This window comes from Temnothorax nylanderi, unplaced genomic scaffold (genome assembly GCF_030848795.1).
Source record: "Temnothorax nylanderi isolate EJ_2023f unplaced genomic scaffold, tnyl_v1.0 TNYL_tig0064_pilon, whole genome shotgun sequence".
NCBI lineage: Eukaryota > Metazoa > Arthropoda > Insecta > Hymenoptera > Formicidae > Temnothorax > Temnothorax nylanderi.
The window spans coordinates 212,276-235,609 of NW_027249126.1; the positions used below are offsets into that span (position 1 = coordinate 212,276).

Genomic DNA, 23,334 nt, shown 5'->3' on the forward strand with positions numbered 1-23,334 from the left:
CGGGTGTATCAGCATGTTTCTGTTTTTTTTTTCTTGAAATGCACATTACAATACCGAAAATCTTTTCTTAAATACGAGCATAATTAAAATAGACAAATTTACGAAATTCCAAATAGATATAGATTTGAAACACATAATTTTCGAGGAACATCTTTTTTCAACAACGCCTTGTAATTATTCATGGTAAGTATGCATTTTTGCCAAAGATTTGACAATGAACAATTTTAATATGCCATTGAATAATACACTTACGAGGTAAATGGCTTGTAAGGATATACATATACTGACACGCAACGTTATAACACTTTACGATTCTCGTGAAATATCTTCATTTTAATAATGTTGTTAAAACTTAGCTTGAATTTCTGTACAGGATTCAAAGGTAAAAAGTTATGAAATGCCAAGCAGGAAAGCGTGGCTCCGTATATGTACATCGATGTACAATATACTAGACAATTTTCGAAAAATATCTTTAATTTATCAACGTTGTACGAACGCAACAATGTTAATATAAAGTTATAAATAATTTAAGATACAAGAAAACGACGTCACAACAATAAAGAAGGTTCTACGATATTCGACAGATCTCAAGCAGAAATTAATGTATATTTCATTCCCTTTACTAATTTAACAAATTAACTAATAAACTAAATACATCTCACTTTTACACAAGAGAATTGAGAATTGAGAATTGGGAATTGGGAATTGAGAATTGAGAATTGGGATTTGGGATTTGGGATTTGGGTTTTGGGATTTGGGATTTGGGATTTGGGATTTGGGATTTGGGATTTGGGATTTGGGATTTGGGATTTGGGATTTGGGATTTGGGATTTGGGATTTGGGATTTGGGATTTGGGATTTGGGATTTGTGATTTGGGAATTGGGATTTGGGATTTGTGATTTGGGATTTGGGAATTGGGATTTGGGATTTGGGAATTGGGAATTGGGATTTGGGATTTAGGAGATTAAAATAATGAGAAATTTTTTTGCGAAGTTGCAGCTTGTTCAGTCAATATGCAGAATTTTGTTTTTGTCGCTAATTATTTTATATTATTCTAATATTGTTTATTGTCAGATTTCATGTAACGGAGGCATTAATAAATGCAAAATAATTCATTTACTTTGTTTAAAGAAGTAGATCTTTTGAAAATTATCTATCTTTTTTAGTTATATGTTTTAGATCAATTTGTTAGACACATTTGATCACTTACAGTCACATTCCACCATCGTGTTTCAATATGTGATTGCAATTTTTAAAAATTATATTTTAAATCCGTATTAGGTTTTCCTTATTTCGCACTTAGATACATAAAAAGAACGCGAGTACAAATCTGAAGTCATTAATGTTACGAAAATTTTGAAAAAGCAAGTCCTCGTTAAGTGGACATGAACTAATTTGGACGATATTTTCGTAATTTTCGTGGTATTTAACGCAACGCCTGGATTTCTAGTTGAAAAATCTATCAAATCTAAATCTAACCAAGCTTTTAATAAGACTTTGAACACGATGACGAACCTTAAATCTTTGCACAATTGTGTGGATATGAAGGTAGGAAAAAAGAAGAATGCGCGTTGATTTATTTGAAAAATATTTAATAATAAACATTGACAATATACAGAGAAAATACGCCATAAGAAGTCGCTATGGGATTAATAAGAACCTAACAACTGGTCCAGACTTACAAAATATCATCAAATCAGACAATGATAAAGGTGTCACGTGTCACACCTTATATTCCTATCAATATTTCGCAAATAAAGTTCATCGAGTTGACCATATATTCCTGCTCTCTTATACCTCTTTTCTTTTTTTATTCTCTTACCGATTTCCATTAATTTCTCTTGCGAGCTCGCTATTGCGCTAAACACTCTCGGCCCTCACAAATCACTTATGCGCGGTACGAGGAGGAAATCCGCAAGGAGACACTCTAGATATCAACGGCGTTTCTCTTTGTGGATTTCTTTTTTTTTTTACATCTGCGAGAGAAGCGGAAAAAACAGGTGGCAATTTTAGCTGTTTCAGTTTTCTCAGCGATCCGAACGTCACTGGGCATTTTTCCTTCATTTGTCATTTTGTCTTCGGGCTACCTTGTAATAACGATTAATTAATTTCGTGCTCTTGATTTCACCAATTTATGGAGAAGGGGTACGAGTTTCTCGCTCATCCGTCACGCACGCACGCACACACAGCACACGTTACACACGCACGCATCATGTCTCATATATAGATACATTAAACTTTACACGCACGCCTTACTAGAAATATCATTAATAATAACGTCCTAATGTCATGGAACATCCTTCATTAATTTTTCTTGCAATAATTCGAAAAGAATAGCACGACGCTGCCGTGTCCGCTCGAGACAGTTTTCGCTTTAGGACGTCGATCGAATTATACGTTCATTCTCGTGTCGATCCTTAAATCGTACGACAAGAGGGAGATCCCCCAGCAGCGCCCTGCTCAAATACCTAGGATATGTTGCTTGTAAGATGTGTCATTATGTAGTCATGTATTCATCTAGATTCATTTAAAAATCCCTTTACGGTATTTATCATTAATTAATTATACGTATAATGTACGGTGCGTATCATTGAGTTATGTTACATTGCGCGATTCCACTAGCTCTGGGTCTCATCATCGAGGGTAAAAATCAATCGTCTGTAGAGTTGTAAATTCAGGCTCGAGACCCTCGTTTGCCATCCGGCGCTAATTTATCAGGATAGAAGAGATTCTCTTTGCACTTCGTTCTAATCCGTATTTTAAAAAATGTCACGAATCTCTTTCATGGATTATTTAAAATATGAATCGGTTTGCAGAAACGAGCTCTTTAATCCGGGAAGGAAGGTACGCTCGACGAAGATCGAAGACTAAAGTGACGGTAGAGAGGAGTTTCCGGGACATGGAGATACGTAAACGTGCGGAAATTTGACAGAAGTCGTTAAACTTTCTCGTAAATTATATTATCATCTAGATATGTCGCGTTCTTTGTAGACAACGTTTTTAACAGCCGAAAGAACTTCCCATTAATTCTCTTACAATTCCTTTTTCCCAATAAAAAGCAAATTAGTGTAATCAAGAAATAAAATTCCTGAACGAGACATTCTTTCATTGTCGAAAAGGAGAAACGAAGAACACCGGAGAGATGTGAGGGAGGGAGGAGGCGGGGGCGGGGGGGGGGGGGAGAAAGAGAGAGCTGATCTAGCCTCTAGATTCTATGAACATCTTGTACGATAGGCCTGCTCGCAACGGTAACGCGCATAAAGAAAGGGAGAATCGAGAAAAGGAAGTTGTGCATTCGTGACGAAGATGGGACGCGACGAAAAACCGCGGGGGAAAAAAAATGTCTCGCGCGGCTCTCCCGTCTTGCTAATTTGAGCTTGACTTATTACGCTAGCCACTAATAGTAATAGCCTATCGATAAAGGTCTCGATTACGAGTAAGTATAAATTGTAATTACAGTGTACAATATACAGGGAGAGATAAACCTCGCAGAATCTTTCTCGTGTGCCTGCTCTCACCCGCGGTAAGTGCGTCTGCGAAAAATCTCTATTTCCAAACGTATTCGTTCGATTTCTTTTCATTTCCTCCGAACGCACGTTTCGCACGACTCTACAACCGTCACGTCATTCACGTACGACGAGTACATCACGTCCCGCGACAAAATCCGTCCTGGTTTTACCTATTTACTGCGTAATCAGTTAATTAGTCTACGTTCATTAATTTAACGTTACGAGAATCATGAGTATGTCTGAGTGGTTTCTTCTGCTTGCTTGTTTAGAGTACTTTCTAAATTAGTGCGTTTCCTCGGCACGCTCCTCCACGATCTTTGTGCTCGAAAAATCTATGTTGATCTATGTACATGTACACGACGTTCGTGAGAAAAAAAGAGAGAATTGTCGTCCTGCCTCGAGCGCTCCCGAGGTCCTAGAGCTTAGCCTAATCCTAGTTGAAGATTAGATTAAAACGTAACGACGGCCAAACTACCTGCCGTACTTTCTAAAACATCTTTGTCATATTTGGCTATTTCACACTTCTTATGTTCTTGCTCCTCCCTTCTGTCTTCTTTCTACTTTTTACTCTCCGCACTTCAGTCGCATCAGTTCGCATACACGGTCTCCTTATTCCTGTCGTACGCAACGTATCGTGGCGCAACATATCTTATCCTTTTACGTATAATATATACGATAAATCCTCGCTTAACTATTAATTTAACAGATATATCACTCATTCGACTCAGTGTGCGTACCATTTTTTCCTTTTTGCGTTACTCTCAAATAGAGCATCGTTTACTTTCTGTATAGAGCGCACCGGTATATCTACTCAATCAGGAAGCAGTGTCACAAGAAAAAAAATCTAGTGACCGAGAACGCCGATCTGAATAGAAACCGAAATTTCTGACGGCGATTTATTGTAAGAACAACCATTTACGAATAAACTAATGATCCAAGAATGAAAAATATATTTATATAAAAAGTCATGTGCGTTCAGCAAAGAATTTCCATAAAACCTTAAATGTAAATACAAAAATTATATTTTAATATCAAGATACACAAAGTCGATCGTACTTCGCAACTAAAAAGGACGAAAAGGGAAACGTTACTTAATAGAAAGTATCTATCCGTATCGGCGTTTCCGATTACTCGATGTATTTCGTTACAATTGGATCGGCATTTAGCTGAACCTATAATCATCCTTTGTGACGAGAAGACGAGTTCGTTTTACAGGCACGCGCGCGTGTTACTTCGACATCGAGGAACCGAAACGACCTGCTGAGTATGCAACGTTTACGCTAAAGAGTTGTTCGCACAATATTGCTTATTGCCGGTTAATAGCGGTCCCGACTTAGCATAACGGGCAGAGCCTCGTGCGTTTGCGATGCGCCTTGCAAGATCAATCACGCCAAGAGACGCATTCTATAACTTCGTTTACGTACTATTACTACATTCTTGTTCATTGGAGTCAAGATTCTGCGCTTAGCGATTACGAGGTGGACTCTGCTTAACGTTTATTATAGTAAAAAAAAAAGAAATTGTCATGTCGGTTCAGTCACTTAACTAAATAAATAAGTGGTACACACTGGAGAAAGAGGGGGCACGGGGGGGGGGGGGATCGCGGTGACGAACTCAATGTCGGATTCTTCTCAGAGAAAAGAGGGAAGAGGCGTTGATGAGACAATATGACCGTATTCTGCTCCAATACATAACTCGCCGCTCTATTTATGGTTACATGCGTGAAAAGATGTGATAAATTGCTGCGCGGAATTTTTCGAACACATAATAACTTTATGGAATTAAATATGCGGGTTTCAAATTCAAGTTTCGTAGAATTAAAATTGAAATGGATTTCTACAAAATAGATCCTTTAAAAATTGTTATTAAATACAAAATGTGTCGATATTTGATGTCTCGGCAAAGTCATAAAGAGACAATTAGACTGAGATAGTTTGAAATTTTGCCAATTGCGTTTGGAAATACTTTTAATTTAGCTTAAATGTCGGCGAATGGAGCGTGCAAAATGAGAATTCAGGGTCGAGACGCTGATCGAATTTTTCGAAGGTAAATGAAGATCAAAAGTGCGCTATTGTAATTGAGGAATCGATTTGATTAGACGATTAGACCCTGCACAATTAGAATCCGGCATACTGTTTCAGAGGTCTAAGCGTTTCTTGTCCATGTCTTCTTCCGTTCTTTGCTACTTTTCTATGTTTACTGAGAACAGAGTTTTGGTTCGTAAACCTACGCACACACACGCGCGCAAAAGCGCATACACACATATTTGGCATAGAAACCCTACCGGTCACGTGGATGCCTTTATTTCTTTCTATATATAGGTCGTTTTTTTTCTTTTTTCTTTTTAACTAGCTACCTAAAGACCTCGCTTTCTCGGATCACCTCGTGTCGATTCGTGTCGACTGAAATCGTCAATGCCTCGCTGCCATAGCAGAGAAGTTACATCTTGTACTATAGCAAAATATTACGTGTCATTTTGTGGTGGTTATTCATTCAGTAGTAATCGCGCGTTTGCTCATCTTAATTCCATCATTCAAATAAATGTGCGTAAAATTGTCCTATATTTGTGCGAAATGTTTAGGGCTTCTTCGATTCAGTAGCCCCCTCAAATTAACATCTATCAGCTAATTTATAGCGAATTCGGGCGCTTGCACTAGTGCACACTGAGTGCGCACTAAGGCTTGTTTATAATCTATTCTTATATTTAGTCATTTAAATACACATTTAGAAACTTTTTAGCCAATAAAACAATCTGTATATGGATCTATATGGATGCTGTACAACATTTTACAGACTAAGAAGTATTTGAGATGATCTGTAAATATAACAATTGATTAAGAACAAGCTTTAGTGCGCACTCAGTGTGCACTAGTGCAAGCGCCCGAATTCGCTATTAGACACTATGAATGCAAATTGTAATGTGCAACGTTGACTTAAACAGAAATAATTACAAATGTACAGCTATATTACAAGTATTTCGGTAAATGGGCAAACGTGCATGAATCATGTATCGTATCAGACGTAATATCACAACATTAATGCGTTTTATAAAAATTATTAACGAGAGAGAGAGAAAGAAATATAACGTTACTACTATATTATGTTATATTTAATTTAGTGACTCGTGAAACTTTTCGCAAGATTAAAACGCTTGGAATCATATCAAATGTGTCGTCAAGAATATATGACAAATATAGAGAAATGTGATGGTGTTATCGGAAATAATTTTGTGCGATAAAATTCGAAAGTGTGAGAAGCATTGCCATTAATTTTATTTCAATTTCAATATTCGAAATTCAGTTCAATTTGCTCAGACCGATTGATCGGATGGAAACGGAGTCAGGTAAGAAGTCTCTCCCCTGCGAATAGCTGCTGGCAGGGGAGCAAACTTAGAGGCGACTTAGAAGCGACTTCCGGCCGAACACGACTCGACACTTCGGATGCGCCGACCTCGACGCTGCCGCTACGTTTGCAGATCGATTTTTCTCGTCCACTTCAGTCGCCGTTCATATGTTTTCGAAGGTACTATTTGAAGATTTGACGGTGCTTCGCTAGTTTACGTTAACAGCAGTTACGTTCCGATTTCGGGCGATTTCGGTGTCGAGGGTGTCGAGAACGGTTTCGTGTCTTCACGATGATCCTGAGTCGCAAAGTTGGGAGTAAAACCGGCGAATCAGCATGCGTGGGTCCAGGCTCGTCGTCTCGTGGGTGATCTCGATGATGGCAAAAAATGACGGTGATGATTGTGTCGACTTGTGTCTGGTCATGTTCTGCTGAGTATAACTTGGAAGGCTCTCGCGCTCTGCTATCAACGATCCATTTAGTATGGCGTGAACCTGTTGTAGCCACCTCTGTATACTGTTGCCTGTAAGGATAAAAATTTATGAGATACAATTTCGGCGTGGTACACACAGCGCAAAATAACGCGTCGCAAAAAAACCGTCGCGGCGCATTCAGTGTCGTTTGTTTCGAGGTCTTATTTCGCGAACTGAAAAATTTACAAAGACGAACGCCAAATAGGTTTTAAATTACGGCCACGACGTCACGACGTAACGCGGGACTTTCTACTAAAAAACTAACGAGATCGAGCTAAAAAAAATATTTAATTATCGCCACGTTAAATTGAGTTTGTCGGAAATGATTAAACTACCCTACGGAGCGCGGCGTGCACACCCATCTCGTTCGGTCATCCCCGTCATTTACACAATACGTTACGGTTCGCGTTCGCCGAGCAAACTGAGACCGGCGGTCTCCGAATAGTCGCGTTTGAGGATAAATGCGCGCGATGGGAGCACGAGCCATTAACTTTCGCCGCGACACAGTTCCCGTAAGTTGAAAATGCCCGGCATTAATAATTCATATGTGAGTGAAACGCGCCGAGGTGGTCTTTTCCTAGCGCCTGTTATTTATTGCGTAATAACGGGGTGCTTCATTCTCCTCCCATACGGTAGCGGGGCACGCGCGAGGAGGAAGGGCGGTAGATCTATGCGCGCGATTTAACGGCACTACCGTTAAATGAAATCGTAAAAATACACTCCGTAATCGAAGTTTCCTCTCCTTCTTACCCCGTAACCCGCCACAGGTCCGATGCCATGTCCGAGGTAGGGATCGGCGTATTCACGCCCGTAGCTGGAAGAACAATAAAGAGTCGATTGTTAATACCGTGAGCTTCTCGTTCAACTCGAACGATTTTCATACATGCATATATCCTTCCGATTTTCCCCGCGCTGTATTCCGCGAGGAAGATCGGAAGAGGAAATTGAATAAAACATGGGAAGAGCGCGCCGGAAGCGCGATGTATGGAACGCGTTAGATATGAAATCGATTCTAAAATACTCATATTTTTTTTTGTACTTGATATTTCCTCTGTTGGATACCGACGCGAAGTACATTAAGCGCGTTTTAAGATTTCTCGGGGGATGTGTCTGGACTATCGGCGGGACTATCGGGACGGGTCTGGATTTCGGGAACGTATCTGCGACTCCTAAGAGGTCGTCCGCGACGTCGGGATTTGCTGCAAGGAACGGACTTTTCGTGTTATAATTCTGTTAATAATTGATATAATTCTCCTTCTTCGGAGAATTGACATTTTATACATATGAGGCTGAAAGGGGAATGAGGAGGCTGAAAGCGTGGAGGTTGCTGGCAAATATAAAGGAGGATGGTGAACATCATTAAGGATAGTGGGATGAAGGTAATTCATTGCGATGTTCAATACGTGATATATACCTCGACCTCACTCTCGTAATGGGGTCGAGCCGATGACTTCAAAGCGTCCACCAATCTGTACACGTGTATCTGCGTGTCGGTATGAGATCTGCATACTGACCACAGCTATGATGGGAGAATCATGGCTCTTCATATCGATAACGAAGACAATATGCGTCATAATTCCGAATGTGCCGAGCGAGGATTTTTACGAGAATGAGCTCGGAGTGTACTAGTTATCAAAAAGTGTGAATATTACGCGTAATCCCTAATAATGATAAATTCTAATTTATTAAGTTATCACATATTTTTTAAGAATGCAAAGATCAGTTATCATATATTTCTCAAAATGTATTTTATACAATTACTGCGATAATATATCAATTTAAATGTACGTAGAAATATTACAATAATACGACGAACATTAAACAGTGTCTCAAATATAATATAGTAATATAGACGCTAAATAAGAGATATCAATCATTCGTACAAAATAAATGAAGCGCCATTTCAAAGGAAAAACCTGGAGATCTTACGAGAAAAGCGTGCTCGCGAAGAAAAGTCGCAAAAGCTTCCTCTCTCTAACAATAAGAGGAATAAAAGAAACGAATTCGAAAAGTTTTCTTCTCTTCGCGGAGATCTATGCTTCTTCCGGCATCGCACGAGCTATTTCTAAATTTGCCAAGCCACATTTAATCAATTCAGAATCATTTTAATTTAATTTTGCACGTACTTCGTGCCAACAGATTTTTCTATTAAATAAGATAAGTGGCAGATGAATAATTCAATATTAAAAGTTACACATTCTCGTTAAAAAACTGACTCGAGTTTTGTTAAATAATCCGTGGACGGAAACTGGCTCGCTAAATCTGGGATGCCCTATATATCGAATGGCAGAGAAGGAGAGGGAAAGAAGAAGAGAGAGAGAGAGAGAGAGAAAGGATCCTGGAGGATTCGTGGTGAGTGAGAGTACATACACGGGGATTTCACGGGTGAAAATGTGGTACACTTACCCCGCGACTGCGGCATATCCTGCGACCGGTTGTGCCGCAGCTGCAGCTGCGCCGTATGCGCGCGCAGCCACCGCCGTGTAGGTTGCTGCAGCTGCGTAGGTAGCTTGCTGTGCCGTTGATAGTGGTGTCTTCAACAACGGTGATGCTGCGGCTGCCGCTGCAGCGGCCTGAAACAACAATCATGACCCGCCATGCAAGGCTCAAGCAAGCTCGAAGACAGACAGAGAGAATGATCTCAGCGAGAAACGATACTAGTACGATCGTTCCTAGAGGCTCGTGTCGTTGCACACAGAAAACGTAGCTCTAACTTCGCGGAAAAGATGGCAATTGCGGCTGGAAAAGTGGCACAGAACAGCGGGAGAATGTTAATACTCAATTATACGGCCGTTATCAATAAAATTGCACAGTTACTTCTACAAGTATTCAATAAAATCAAACTTCAAATAATTGTGCACTTTTTTCCAATCGTAGCCTCAATTGATCAATGTGACAGTCTACTTGATGCGAAAGAAATATACAGAGAGTTTTAATTAAAAACGATTTAAATATCAGATATTAATTAATAATATAATAATTAATAAAACACAACTGTGAATGACACATCAGCATGTGTAATTTTGCTATAAAATAAAAAAATATTTTAAAACCTTTAAAAAAACAGGACTACTTCATTTTAACGTTAGCGGGATCACTTTCTAAAATATTTTTTGCAACTATGCAACATTACACATGTTTTGTAGTTTTTGCAGATCTTGTTACATCTTTAATAAAATTAATATCTCAAAATTTGTCTCGATAAGTCAATTTTCAAAATAAATGGAACGTGTTATTGTCTGTTTGCTAACGTTTTCTATGTACAATTACTACGTGAAACGCATCAGTGTTGTTCGTTGCGACATCGATAGAACAGCGAGATGCAACAGCCGAGTGACATTTTCAGGCTTGAATATATATAGAAAAAAAAAATTCCTGTCGAAAACCTTTGCATCGCATTTTTCTCGCTGTTTTAAAAATGTCAGTGCGATGGGTATTCAAACATTTCGAGCATATAACTAACTGTGACACTCGAAGCTGTATTTTATACAAGCTCCGAGGGGGATATTTTATTTACAAGGAACACATGATCTGGTCGAAACTGATGATATTTAATTTATTTATGAAACCAAGCGACTATATTACCGAATGAAATTTCGCGATAATGCAAACATTCCACTTTCTAATTATGAGTCCTAAGATAAACAGAGAAACGTATTAAAAATAAAGATTCTATATCGTTTACTAATCTCGAAACTATTTTCCGTACACATTAAAATGACGAATGAGAGAAAAGTGTATTTTGGAAACTTTTTCGACACGGATACTTTTTTTGTTCCATATTAAATAAACGTCAATGAAACGAATGAACGGAGAGATGTAAAAATGTCATGCAACATGAAGATTCATGAAAGTAGCCACGGTGCAAGAATAAAAGGGAAACTACAATATATACGAAATAGAAAAGAATTAGGACGACGAATCGTCGGTCTTCTTCTTTTTTTCCAAACTCGACGCAGACCTGGCCGATGGAAAAGAATTTCCAAGTGTCTTGAAAAGTGATCTTGAAAACACTTTTGCCTAAGTAATACAGAGTGCAACGGAGTTTTGTTTCAATAACGAAACCATAGAAATAAGCAAGAAAGAAAATTCTCAATATGATACAATAAATAATTGCTTGGATCTCTCTAGAGTGTTGACCGTGTGTTGGGACTATTGTGCTCCAGGCAGTAAGTAAACTCACTTGAGTGAATCTCAAAAGGGCCGTCCACGGTTAGGTACGACGTAGTTGGAAATAACTACGGATGTTTAAATAGCGAATCCCATAAGTGTTTGCACGCAGCATCGAAATCTAGCGCTCGATGTACCAGGGGGGATTTATGCCCGTTGAAGATAGGGCTGTTGAGCGCGCCACTCATTGGCGCCGGAATGATGGCGAGAGACCTATGCGCATTGCATCTAGGATGCGCAATCCGATACGCCAATGTATATGTATTCCATTACGCGACAACGTAACACGCGCGCGCTCAGATGCTTGCGATTTCCATGACATTTCCATTTCGCGCGTTTGACCTAAACTCGAATGCAGTTTGCTCGAACGTCGTGTCAAGAGTGCTCCCTGAAAGCCCGGGGATTAAGTTCCCCGTTTTAAACCCGATTGTTAAACCACATCGTTAATTTATTGTAGAATTATACGTAGTCTTGCGTAATTATAGAAGATGCGTTATGAATAGCACAATATCGTAATTATAGCTGAATATTATAGGAATTGGTAATAAATAGTTGACAGAACAATCACAATTTTACATCTTACATAAATGATGACTTTTGTTTTTCCATAGAATTTACTTGAAACTTATGTAGCCGAATATTTCACGATAAAAATTAAGATTGAATAGTAATTAATCAAAAATCGCCGCGTGGATAAATTTGCCAACAAATCTGTATTCCACGTAAATTGCTAATATGTTATGTACAATTTAATATTAGCTATTCGATGAAACTTCACTTAAATATTAAATAGATGAATTATCATTTCATTACCTCAATATTAACACAAAGACCGACAATACAAAAGGAATATTATAGCACTGCCACTCGTAATTTCGAAACGTCAAGCATTATTATACCGTCCGCACTGATCAATATAGTTATTTCATAATTAATAAAAGGAAAGCAATGCAAAATGTATTGCAGGAATTCTCTGAATACTAAATCTGGTTGTTCGCAGTTATGAAGGAATGTCATATTCTGAGCGTTGTCCATCGCGCGCCGCTAATCAGATAGGATTCGTTATTGTTTAATGGAAGAAATCGTATGAAAAAGAATCCAACAATACTGAAACCACCTACAGGGTCCACCTACAATTCGTTTGTAAGTTCTTTACAAAATTTGAAATCGAGTTTTACCGAGTAAAAATATTGAAGCATTAATTATGCATTTATTAACATTAATTAGCATTCAATTAACATTTATAAAATTAAAAATTTTCCAGTTTTAAAATATTAACTTGAGGTTTGATAGCTAAAACTAATAGCTAAATACTTTAGCAGATATTTGAAAATTGAAAAGTTAGAAAAGTGATGTGACTTTTATTGATAAGACATTTTTCTTGGATCAACTAATCTAGACGAAAGAGTAGAATATTCTGCGTGCAGCGCGCAACGAGTTAATAATGCAGACGGAAAATAAAATTTTCGAACAGAGTCGCCCGTAATTCCGCAAGAACGACAGTGTTATCGAGCGTTCAATAATTTTTGACATCGCAGCGAATAACGGGCTGGAAGCAGCGATTTGCAGCGCGAATTGGCTGGCCGGCTCACGTATCGCGACGAAAACACGATTTAGTCGGCGCCAGAAACTTTCGGCGGTCAGGAACGAGTTGTTATTCGACATTTTGTCACGAAAAAAGACAGCGAGGGGGTAGGTGGGGCAACGCGGCGAGCGAGCTGTTTTGCCACCGGGAAGAAAACAGGACGACGAGTATTGGAAAGCGGAGCGGGAGGCGCCAAATTGCTCCGCGGATTTTCTCGGACGAAATTTCGTTCTCAAACTGTCCAAAATACGTGGAGGCTTCGTCAAAGGGGCGACGACGGACGTGGTCCTCCTACGATGATTCGATCCTACTGCGGCGAGAATTATGTAATCCTTCCAAGCGTGTACGATCACAATGATTCGATGAAATATCGTCGGAAACAAGGGGACAATAATTTCTCGCGAATTCAATTTCCGGAGGCAACCGACCGGAAGTGTCGAGATCGCGGCAAAAAACGGTCTTGTCACGTGCGAAAACCGTGGTGATTATAGCTTTTTATCTCGCAGTTATACGTCGATTCAGCGTCTCGTTGTGGTCGGACTCGCGAGTACTTTTTCTTCGCGTCGCGTCACGTCCGTTCTCGCGCTTCGTACTTCGTACTCTCCGCCCGCGTCCGAGGTGGCCTGTTAAACGGCGTAACCGCAGACTCGAAACCTCTATTTACATTGTGGTACAGGTGAAACGCTTAACAATTAAATCCTAACGGTGACGGAGGTCGTGGAAAGTAAGCTTTGCTTAGCGCTTGGATGCACGAAAGGTAACGTCTGGTAATGCAAAGAGAATATAATTGTGTAACCCGCTTTGTTATCAATTTTAAAATTTTTTTTAACAGAAGAACAGTAAATATGTTATTCATTGTTTTGTTTTAATATTATTAAAAATGTTATTCAGTGTAATAATTGCTATCTTTTATTATCAATAAAATTTGTAGCGACGTTGACTCTAACACCTTTACTTTCTCGCGCGTATTAGCGAACATTTCACGTTGTAATAATAAAAACTGCAATTCTGAGCGTCTAATCGATTTTAATAATTGAAGACTACAGCAGTTACGAAAGAAGGAGAGACCGGTATGTTTTCTTTCGAGCTACTTGGATTCTCCATCTCTTCGCTCTTCTTCTTTCTTTATATACCTTTTATTAGCGTTAAGATATATATTAATAAGAAAGAGATAAAAGTCTAATTTTTATTTGCGACTACAAAAATATCCGGTGGATAACAAGAAGGTAAGAATATCTTTTGCCAATTACAGTATACAAATACACGGTCTATTTATACACATATGTTACTCGCTGATTGAAACGTCTCTGCAAGTCCAACGAGCCCTCAATTAAGGGCTAACTAACAAAAAGACTTTCGAAATATTTCGCGGGTATATATGGCATTCAATTCCCCTGAAAAAGGAACAAAAGTTAAAAAAAAAAAACGCGGTGTGGCTGAACTAATTATCGGACCAAAGTTAAATAAGCTGGACACTTAGCGAACTTTCCACGATTTCCAAAGCTGATCTTGATTCTTGATGTTGTTTAATCGCTCTATACATTGAATTGCTACTCATGAAAATATTAACTGTATATGTTCGTATTTTTATGAACGTAGAACAATCTACATTATACTTGACGTGATAAAAGTAAAATTATCATTGTAATAGAAAATTAAATTTCTACGAAATTGAAAGTTATAGAATACAATTATTACCACAAGTCTTTCTTTTTTTTAAATCTGGCGGACTATAATCATAATTCTATGAAGATTATTATATATTTAAGATACGCGCGACAAGCTGTCATATTTCTATATATACACCCCATTTCATATAATTGCTATCACATAACATATTATTCATATGTTTTTTCTAAAGATCCCTTACACTCTAAATTTAAATTTTACGATGAATGTCTTAAAAGAAGAGAAAACGCAGAAAATTTATATAAATACCTAGAATACATGGACCGATTTTGCGTTATGCCGTTGACATTTAACATACGAATATCCTCGCGCAGATCTGGCCAGGATGAACCCGTCAGTCGTTAAATGACAAGCGTTCCTCTATGACGTTGATTTACGGCGGTCTCTCGACAAAGTCGAAGAAGAGCTTGGCAATTGGGCCGACTCTGTTACGCGGGCGGGTCGTAAATTCTCGTACGAATTCGAGGCTTTTGACGGAGCCTTGCTGGCCGTCGAATTCACAGATTGAGAGTCCGTCCAAATTAGCCGCGAAAAATTCTCAACGCGCACGCCTGAACAATTTATGACCGAGCTCGTTTGAAGACACCGTTTACGCTTTCCGATCACGAATTTTCACTGGACGCGAAAATCCCATTTTCCCGTTGGCGCCAATTAACGCCTCGTTAATCGCTCTTGATTATTGTTTACGCGCACACACGGTACTGAGCTTATTTTTACCTCAGCGAGGAACGATTTATTCAACATTCATTTTTGTTTGACAAACAATTTGTAGCGACAAAAAAGTAATAATTGCAATTCCGTAAACTGTTTTCAGTATGTTGAATTTTATCGTTCGCAAATAAAGATAAAAAATTTATTTAGTTATTTTCTCTACAAATAGGGCCCAATAATAGTTTTATATTATCTTAACGTCGTTGCTTTACTCCTCTAAGGTTGAAATTTCTCTTGGAATTTGCGCGAGAATTCTTGGCGCGAAATACCCTTCAATCTTTCGATATATTCATAATAAATTTCTTTACAGGAGACATGAAAATTCTTGTAGCAATATATTTTGACGCTACGACGTTCATAACAAGGCATTTGCGCAATAATGCCATAATATCGGAAGACTTTTGAGATGTCTGCCAGTGATGCTCTCGTAAAGTAGTTATTCGTGTGTATAATGCATCCAACAAAATGGTCATTGCTCAGTGATTCATAACTACAAAACGATCTTCGCTTTGATATCTAGCAGCCTGTGTACATTTACGATTGTGATATACGTGTCATTTGCTTAGGTTTTATAGACATTTTTATAGACATATTTTCGGTGTAAGACAATCTCCCTTAGAATGATAGATTAACCGAACTCGATTACGTCATTTCGATCTTCAGAATAAGTTCTAAATACGTAGTTAAAGCTCATTCCGTTGATACGGCAATGTAATAAAATACTGATCGTGTATTTGAATATTTTCCCCCATAATCGAAGTATTCCTTTAAAAATACGAATGTTCGATCGTACTTAAAGTCCCTAATTTAAGGCTAAATATTCAAGATCCCTGACTTTCGTAGTTAATTAATTGTCAAGAAATACTTTCACTGTAATGTGTTTAACTTCGCTACAACACCATGTAATTAAAGTAGGAAATCATGGCTACCGTCTACCTTAGCGTAGCTCTAATCACACGAAACCTGCCTACGTCATTTGTCTACCGCATAATACCAAGCTCCCTCAAAATTGAGGAACTCCAAACGACACACTTAATTGCGTGCAATTTATCACAAAATGTTTGCTCCACTTGTATATAGGCTTCCTACGACGTATTTCTAGATCTGTACTGACGCATGCTCTACTGACTGAAAAAGGCGACATTACATGCTGTCTTCACGCTAATATATCAATCGAGGATCACAGAAAAGAAAGAGAAAAAAAACGCAACATGATCGGAGGAGAAAAACCTCGTCAGCTGAAACACTCTTCTACAGCTCCCCTAAACCTTCCACCGGAGGAAAAGTTACAGCAAGATTTTCATGGAAGGAACTTTTCTTTTTTTTTTCTTATAGCAAAGAGCGGATTGGGAACACGTTTAACTAAGTAGTCGCCGACAATCGGTGAGTACTTCAATCTTGCGAACAAACGGAAACGTAAAAAGAACATAGAAAGAACTGACTGAATAAAACAGACTGAAGAAGTTAAAGAGAGAAAGAGGGATGTGTATAGATAAAACAGACGGAGAAGACGAGAGAAGAACAGGCGGACCCTTAATTCCTACCTCCAGGGCGGGCGCTTTAGCCTGAAACACAAACGGCAAACCTGAAAAGAAATTCCGGAAGGATATACCGGACGGCGAAAAACTCGAGCTCGAGTTTTTACACGAGGGAATTAAGTCCTCGCTTTTAAGCCCTCCCTCCCGTTTCCGACGCAAAAGTCTGTACAATCGACGCATGTTAACGTTATCCTTATCCAACGATATTTTTTTCTCTCGCGATTATGTATACCGTCGATTAATAAGCATCCCTTTAAACAGCTAAAGATGATGGGAGAAGAATATAAAAGGGGAGAAACGGGGACAAAGTCGACGCGAAGGTGCACGATGAAGATGCATTATAGGCAAACAAGATGCAACAAGATGCCGCATTGAGAGATGGCAGAGTATTCTCATATAAATGAAAAATGAGTTTCATCTCAAGATAGTACGTCCTAAGAAAATCGCAAATCCGATAGTTAATATACATGATAATATAGTGCACTCGAAATGTTTAATATTAAAATACAGCTTTTAAAATCTGTTGTTCTCCTTTTTTTTCTTGTTGAAAATTTCACTTAGGAAGATATTTCTATTAATAAACAACTATGTTAATTAATAAAAACATCTAGCAGACATTATTTCTTATATTGCTATAGCGTTTTTGCAAAATTGAAATCTTAAACTTAACTTTATCGATTCAGTCAGAATTTTTTGAATTTTTACTAAATTAAATTTCTCATTAAGAAGAATTTCTAATTAGTAATGCGATTAGAGTCAAAAGAATAGAAACGCTATTCGTTATCAACAGTAGTCTGTCATAGTTGTAGCTGTTGAAACTCGACATTTTTTCGACGAAAAGTTAATTTCAAAGAGCACGTCAACAAAACGGTCGAATGCAAAATCCATTCACGCGGGAATGGTGTCGGGGAGAGAACAGCATCATCGGAACAGAAATAATCATCTCGACAGTTAGCAGTGCTCGTTTTTTTTTCGATTAATCCTGCCGTCGGATCCGTCGGGATTTTTACATGAATGAAGTGATAGAGAAAGAAAAAAAAGAGGAAGAGAACGAAAGAGACAGGCGAAAAATGAGATACAATGAGAATGGCGAATAGTCGGGACAATGTAGAACGCGAGATAGGGATGGCGTAATTGTTATCGGTTTCTCTCTCGGCGTTCTCTCGTATGTGCAAGCCTGGCAAAATGTGTGTCAACTAACGTCAGCTGTTGCTTGAGGCCATTCCAGCTAAACGGGTCCACCCAAGAGATTATGGACTTTAGTCAAAATCTCTGCGCTCATGTGTCTCGTCTTACAGATACTGCGCATTCCGCTTCCGGTGCACGTGCGAATAAGCGTTTCCCGTTTGCTCTTTCGAGCGGGCTACGTTTACTGTCGAGAATATTTAGAGCTTGCAAAATGGCGGTTAACATCGTAACGACTACGACATTACGAGACGTTACAGTGCTTTGAATACTATATACACGATTATTGGTACAGTTATGAAAAATGTTTTACTACCAGTGAGTTTAATTTTGATGACGTTTATTTTCAGTCAGTCTATTTCAAGGAAATACAAAGAGATATATTTTTAATATGTAATGAAAAAAATCTCGATGTTTGAAGGTAACTTTTAGTATATTTAATTATATAGAATTATACAGATTCGCTAACAAACGCTTTTATTTTACATATCATTGAAACAACGTCGGCAAAAAAAATTAGTGAAAGAAATCTATCAGTAAAGTTTTATTGAATCGTAATCGGAACACTGCAAGCTTGCGTCGAACGCTTTGTATCGATTCCATCGGCGGGGATGGTCCGCCGATTGCCCGATTAATTATGTCCGCTCGATGTCCGCGTAGCGCAATATAATGAAAACGCGTCAACGTTCGCGAGGGTTTGTTTTCCGATTAATAGCCGATTATCAGTCGGCAATCGCGACGTGATTGCTTATCGCGCCGTTTCTATTTAACCGCGCGCGCGTTTCACTGTATTTCTTCGATTTAATTAAAAACTCATTCGAGTATCTCGTGTCTCGGTAGCCGCAGATCTCTCTTTCTTTCCCCCTCTCTGCCGGTCGCGTGCACCAGAAGCGGAGAATAATCGTTCGCGGGAATCAACAGAAATGAAGAAATGTCTCACCTGCAACCTGTAGTTGGGATCCTGCGTCGCTGCGTGAGCCGCAAGGAAGGGGTCGTAGTAAACACTGTAAAAAATAAAAATTATCAATGAGTACGACCGGCTTTATCCGCTTGTTCGCCACTGCGCCCGTAGGGATTACCGAATTTCGAATTTTACGATTTTCTCTGTGAAGTGTAATTAACGTTGCAACCGCGCGTCCAATTTTTCTACTTAAAAGGATTCAATACCTTTCATTTATAAATTGACCTCCATTGACAAAAAAAAAGAACAATGTATTTTGCAAATTCGATGGTCTGTATATTTTGCGTATAAAGTATTCATAAAGACTTTAATATTGAATACGATAGGGACATTCGGTTAAAAGCTGTCACTACAAAGAATCTTTAATCTTTTGATTCAATAATGCACAGTGCTCGTTTAATAGACGTCGCGTATTAAACATTGCGTTCGGTCAGGAATAAAATTGGAAATTTATTTCTGGGATACGATAATCCTCGCTTTGCAGAATAATGGAGGACGGCAGAGGCGATAAACTTTGTCTCCCGCGACTACGCGACAACGCGAAGTTTGTTTTATGCGCGAAGATCATAAATTATGCCGAGGAAAAGGTTGATTGCTTTATATTGCATCCGCACAGAAGCATTTGCAATGGAATTAGTTTTATGAGTAGTTCGCTCCCATTATTATATCCTCGTTGGAGGAGATCGTTGTTAAAAGTCTATTTAACTTGAATAAGTAATAATCTTGTTTTAAAAGACCCGGAGAAGAAAAGCTCGTTGACTTTATGGGATGCGAATTCGCTCTTCGTTTTGACTGAAGACTGTCAGAAATGAAAAAAGTTACGGAACGAAGTAGGGGAGATTAGAGACAAATGTAATAGATGCGAAAACACACAAATAAATATATCCGCGACTGAGAGTTGTTTTTGTTCATATCGATCGACACGTTTTCAACAAAATCGAACCAAATTTTTATCCCTGATCTCTCCTACTTATCACGCGATACATTATACGGGATATTTTGTAAAATCCCGAGAATAACTTCAGGAGTGAGTTCACGTACCGATAAAAAATCGCATATAAATGTTCATTCTCTCCGACTTTGTTTAGTATCCTTCACAGTTCGATATTACTTCTTGATATACAGAAAATATAAATATATAATCGAAAATGGTGTATTACTTGGAATATGTAATATGAATAGTGTCTGGTATATGGGGATTGCTTTAGAATAAAATAAACACGTAATATATTTTGCCTTGTCAATATTGAATTCGGAAAACAAATATATTACTTCTATGTTATTTAAATTTTCGTAAGTATGAGCAAGTTTATCGACACCATTTTGCTACACTATCATTATCGTTGCGAATATAAAGTATCACGGAATCATTACGTCAGAAATAGAAATGTGTTTTTGTAAAGAGAACGGATTGATTTTCAAAATATCCCGAAGATATTTACAAACAGACAATACGATATTCGAGGTCGATGAGACAGTATATGTAAATAGCTATAAACCCAGTTCCGAGTTTTATGCCAAAAATGACTGAAACTCAAAGAAACGACCGTAAACAAGTTAAATAGGATAAATGTGTTTATACTTGAACTTTCTTTCAACCGTTTTCATTATTTCTCTATACGCAACTCACTCTCGAAATTATTATCGAATATTTTACGAAGTACACTTTACATTTATGTGGAAAAAAAAACCCGTTAACGTTCTGTGTAGCGATGTGCGCGAATTCAAGATAAAACACGACGTCATTTCTTTCTCTATAATCTGTTTCACGTTAATAATTTGGGTTTATAAATGAAACGACACGGGCGTTAAATTAAAATGCATAACTATATAGATATTGGGTTTGACAAATCCGATTTCGTGGCCGGGGCCATGCATCGATGTAACAGGCTTCGAAGATTGATTTTCGTCCATATTCAAATTTTTCATTCCTGCCAACGCCATGTCCAATTCCGTAACGTTAAAATGAACGAACGATTGACGGTTCGAACGCGAATGCTTGCGCCTAAAAATCCGGAATGATAAAAAGTTAAAAAAAAAAAAAGAATAAAAAAGATAAAGTGTCTATATCCTACGATTTTTGATTTTCAATAGAAAAAAACGTGCGCGATCACCGCGACATGATAATCCGCGCTGATCCGACAGTCGCGTTTTAATCTTTTAATCGGTCAAAGCGCAGTTCCATGGAATCGAATCCTTTTTTTCCTGCCTGACCCTTTGATCGTCCTCGCGGGGAAGCAATCAAGCGTCCCCCGTTTTCCCGCTCGTTCTAAGTCTCCGTTTAGAGAGAAACGAACGAACCGCGGGCGTTTCTCTCGCAAATTATAATCCGCACTGTGCGCAGAGTTATACGGGAGCGTTTGTGATGGGAGGTAGGTTTGGGATGGTATAGACGTGCAGTGCAGACGCAGTGAGATTGACAGGCAAAGCCTTAACGAGCGGCGCGTGCAAACTCATTGCAGCGAGTAATTTCCTCGATCGTATTCGATATCACTCGATAATCTTCAACGCGCGATAAAGTGATGTAGTGTACCTATACTCGACGATAATCCCGTACCCAGTTCGCGATACAGTTTAAATGACCGTTGGCGAGTCATTAAAGTTGTTTACATCAACGATCATTAATATCTATGAGAAATTAAATTTTTAATACGCAGCTAACTTGAGAAAGGATAAAAAGAGAATTCGATCGCTGATCAATCATTTATCGAAAACATAATTTGTACTTGAAAAGAAAGATCCTTCGATCAGATTAGATCTAGACAAGTTTATATATTATATATTGTATCAAAGATAAATAATGTAATTAGACAGAAAACATATCACGATTTAACGTTTAAACTCATCACGAGTTAAACTTTATTGCATGGAAGAACTGGCATATAAATCACGCTAACTACGTAAGTACTGATCGTTAAGAAGAAAAAGGCTATCGCGAAAAAGTCTTCCGAAACTTCAACGACGCACGCACCTCTCTTCCACACCCCGGCTACGTAAATTAATTATCGTCGTTACACCACACGTCCGTTTTTATCGCTCGACGGAACCCTCGCAGAAGTTTCGCAACTTCGCGAAAGTATTTTCGAGGTGCGCTCTTAATTACTCGCTGCAAGAGAAATTTCACCAAGAAAAAGAATACGTACAAAGGATACGAAACAAGCGTCAAAACACAGATATATATATATATGTATATACATATAAGACATTATTTTAAGATGGCTGCATGGTCTTGATCACGTAGAGGTATTCCCGTAGAGATACATAGCATTTGTCGATATTTTATTTTAAAAAAGCATAGAGTAGAAGACAAATTCGACAGAATAGCACAGTTTCCAACCCCGTTTCACGTTTCCGAAACGTGCAATATCACATCGATTGCATCTCGTGGTACCTCTCGTCAATTTACGATCGTCTTAAATTACTGTGAAATGCCACGTGCATGATCCAATTTAATTTAAGACGCCGTTAGAACGCTTGACAGAGTACTCTCCAAGTACAGGGAATACCTCCGTCCGGTTGGACGCTGGTTAGACGCAACCTGATCTGGACCGATACTTACGCCTGTGCGAAGGGATGCAGGGCCGTGGCCGCAGCAGCTAGTGGCCCTGGATTTCTGGCCAATGCCAGAGCGGCCGCGCTGGTTGGGAAAGTCGCCCTCGCCGCTCCTACTCGGCCGCGTTGTATGGCGACTCCTCTAAGTGCCGCAGCTGCAACAACACACACGCGACACGCGCGCGCACATGCACAATATTACACAAGGTCGCCTACCTTGGGGGACTTACGTTGCTATCGACCACTCCGACCAGGACTCCAGGTTGCTCCTCGAGGAACCGCGGCGCACATCGACAGCCGGCGAGACGAGGTTCGCGGCTTGATTTGATACCCGGTTATACGAGACTTAGGGATCGATATTCCGCCTGGGAATTAGCTCGTTTCACTGTCGCGAGGGAATTTACCGAGTAAAAAATTTATAGAGTACCTAGAAATTTTTTATTCGCTGATCAGTCAGCACGTTCGGCAAACTCGTACAAGCGCAATATTGATTTAAGGTCGTTTGACTGAGTTTCTCCCTTTCCATCTGGGATATCGCACTCTCATCTTGTCAAATTTTGATAAGTTTTTAAATAAATTTTTGTAATCAATTCTTCTTTACAGAAAATTAATAAAAAC

At 38.8% G+C, this 23,334-nt stretch overlaps 1 protein-coding gene across 8 annotated transcripts in view; it reads right to left on the minus strand.

The window, feature by feature from the left end:
• Positions 1-1,576: 1,576 nt before the first annotated feature.
• Positions 1,577-23,334, minus strand: part of LOC139773552 (RNA binding protein fox-1 homolog 2) — a 256,877-nt gene continuing 235,119 nt past the window's right edge. For 4 of the 8 annotated variants that reach the window (XM_071708067.1, XM_071708068.1, XM_071708062.1 and 1 more), the window contains 6 exons: positions 22,724-22,871; positions 19,144-19,207; positions 18,220-18,246; positions 9,732-9,898; positions 8,076-8,139; positions 1,577-7,375 (listed from right to left, as the gene is read on the minus strand). In XM_071708067.1, coding sequence (XP_071564168.1) covers positions 7,331-7,375; positions 8,076-8,139; positions 9,732-9,898; positions 18,220-18,246; positions 19,144-19,207; positions 22,724-22,871 — 515 coding nt within the window. In that variant the 3' untranslated portion in view covers positions 1,577-7,330. The remainder of the gene's footprint in view (positions 7,376-8,075; positions 8,140-9,731; positions 9,899-18,219; positions 18,247-19,143; positions 19,208-22,723; positions 22,872-23,334) is intronic. The other 4 variants (XM_071708069.1, XM_071708063.1, XM_071708064.1 and 1 more) reach the window with 3 other exon arrangements.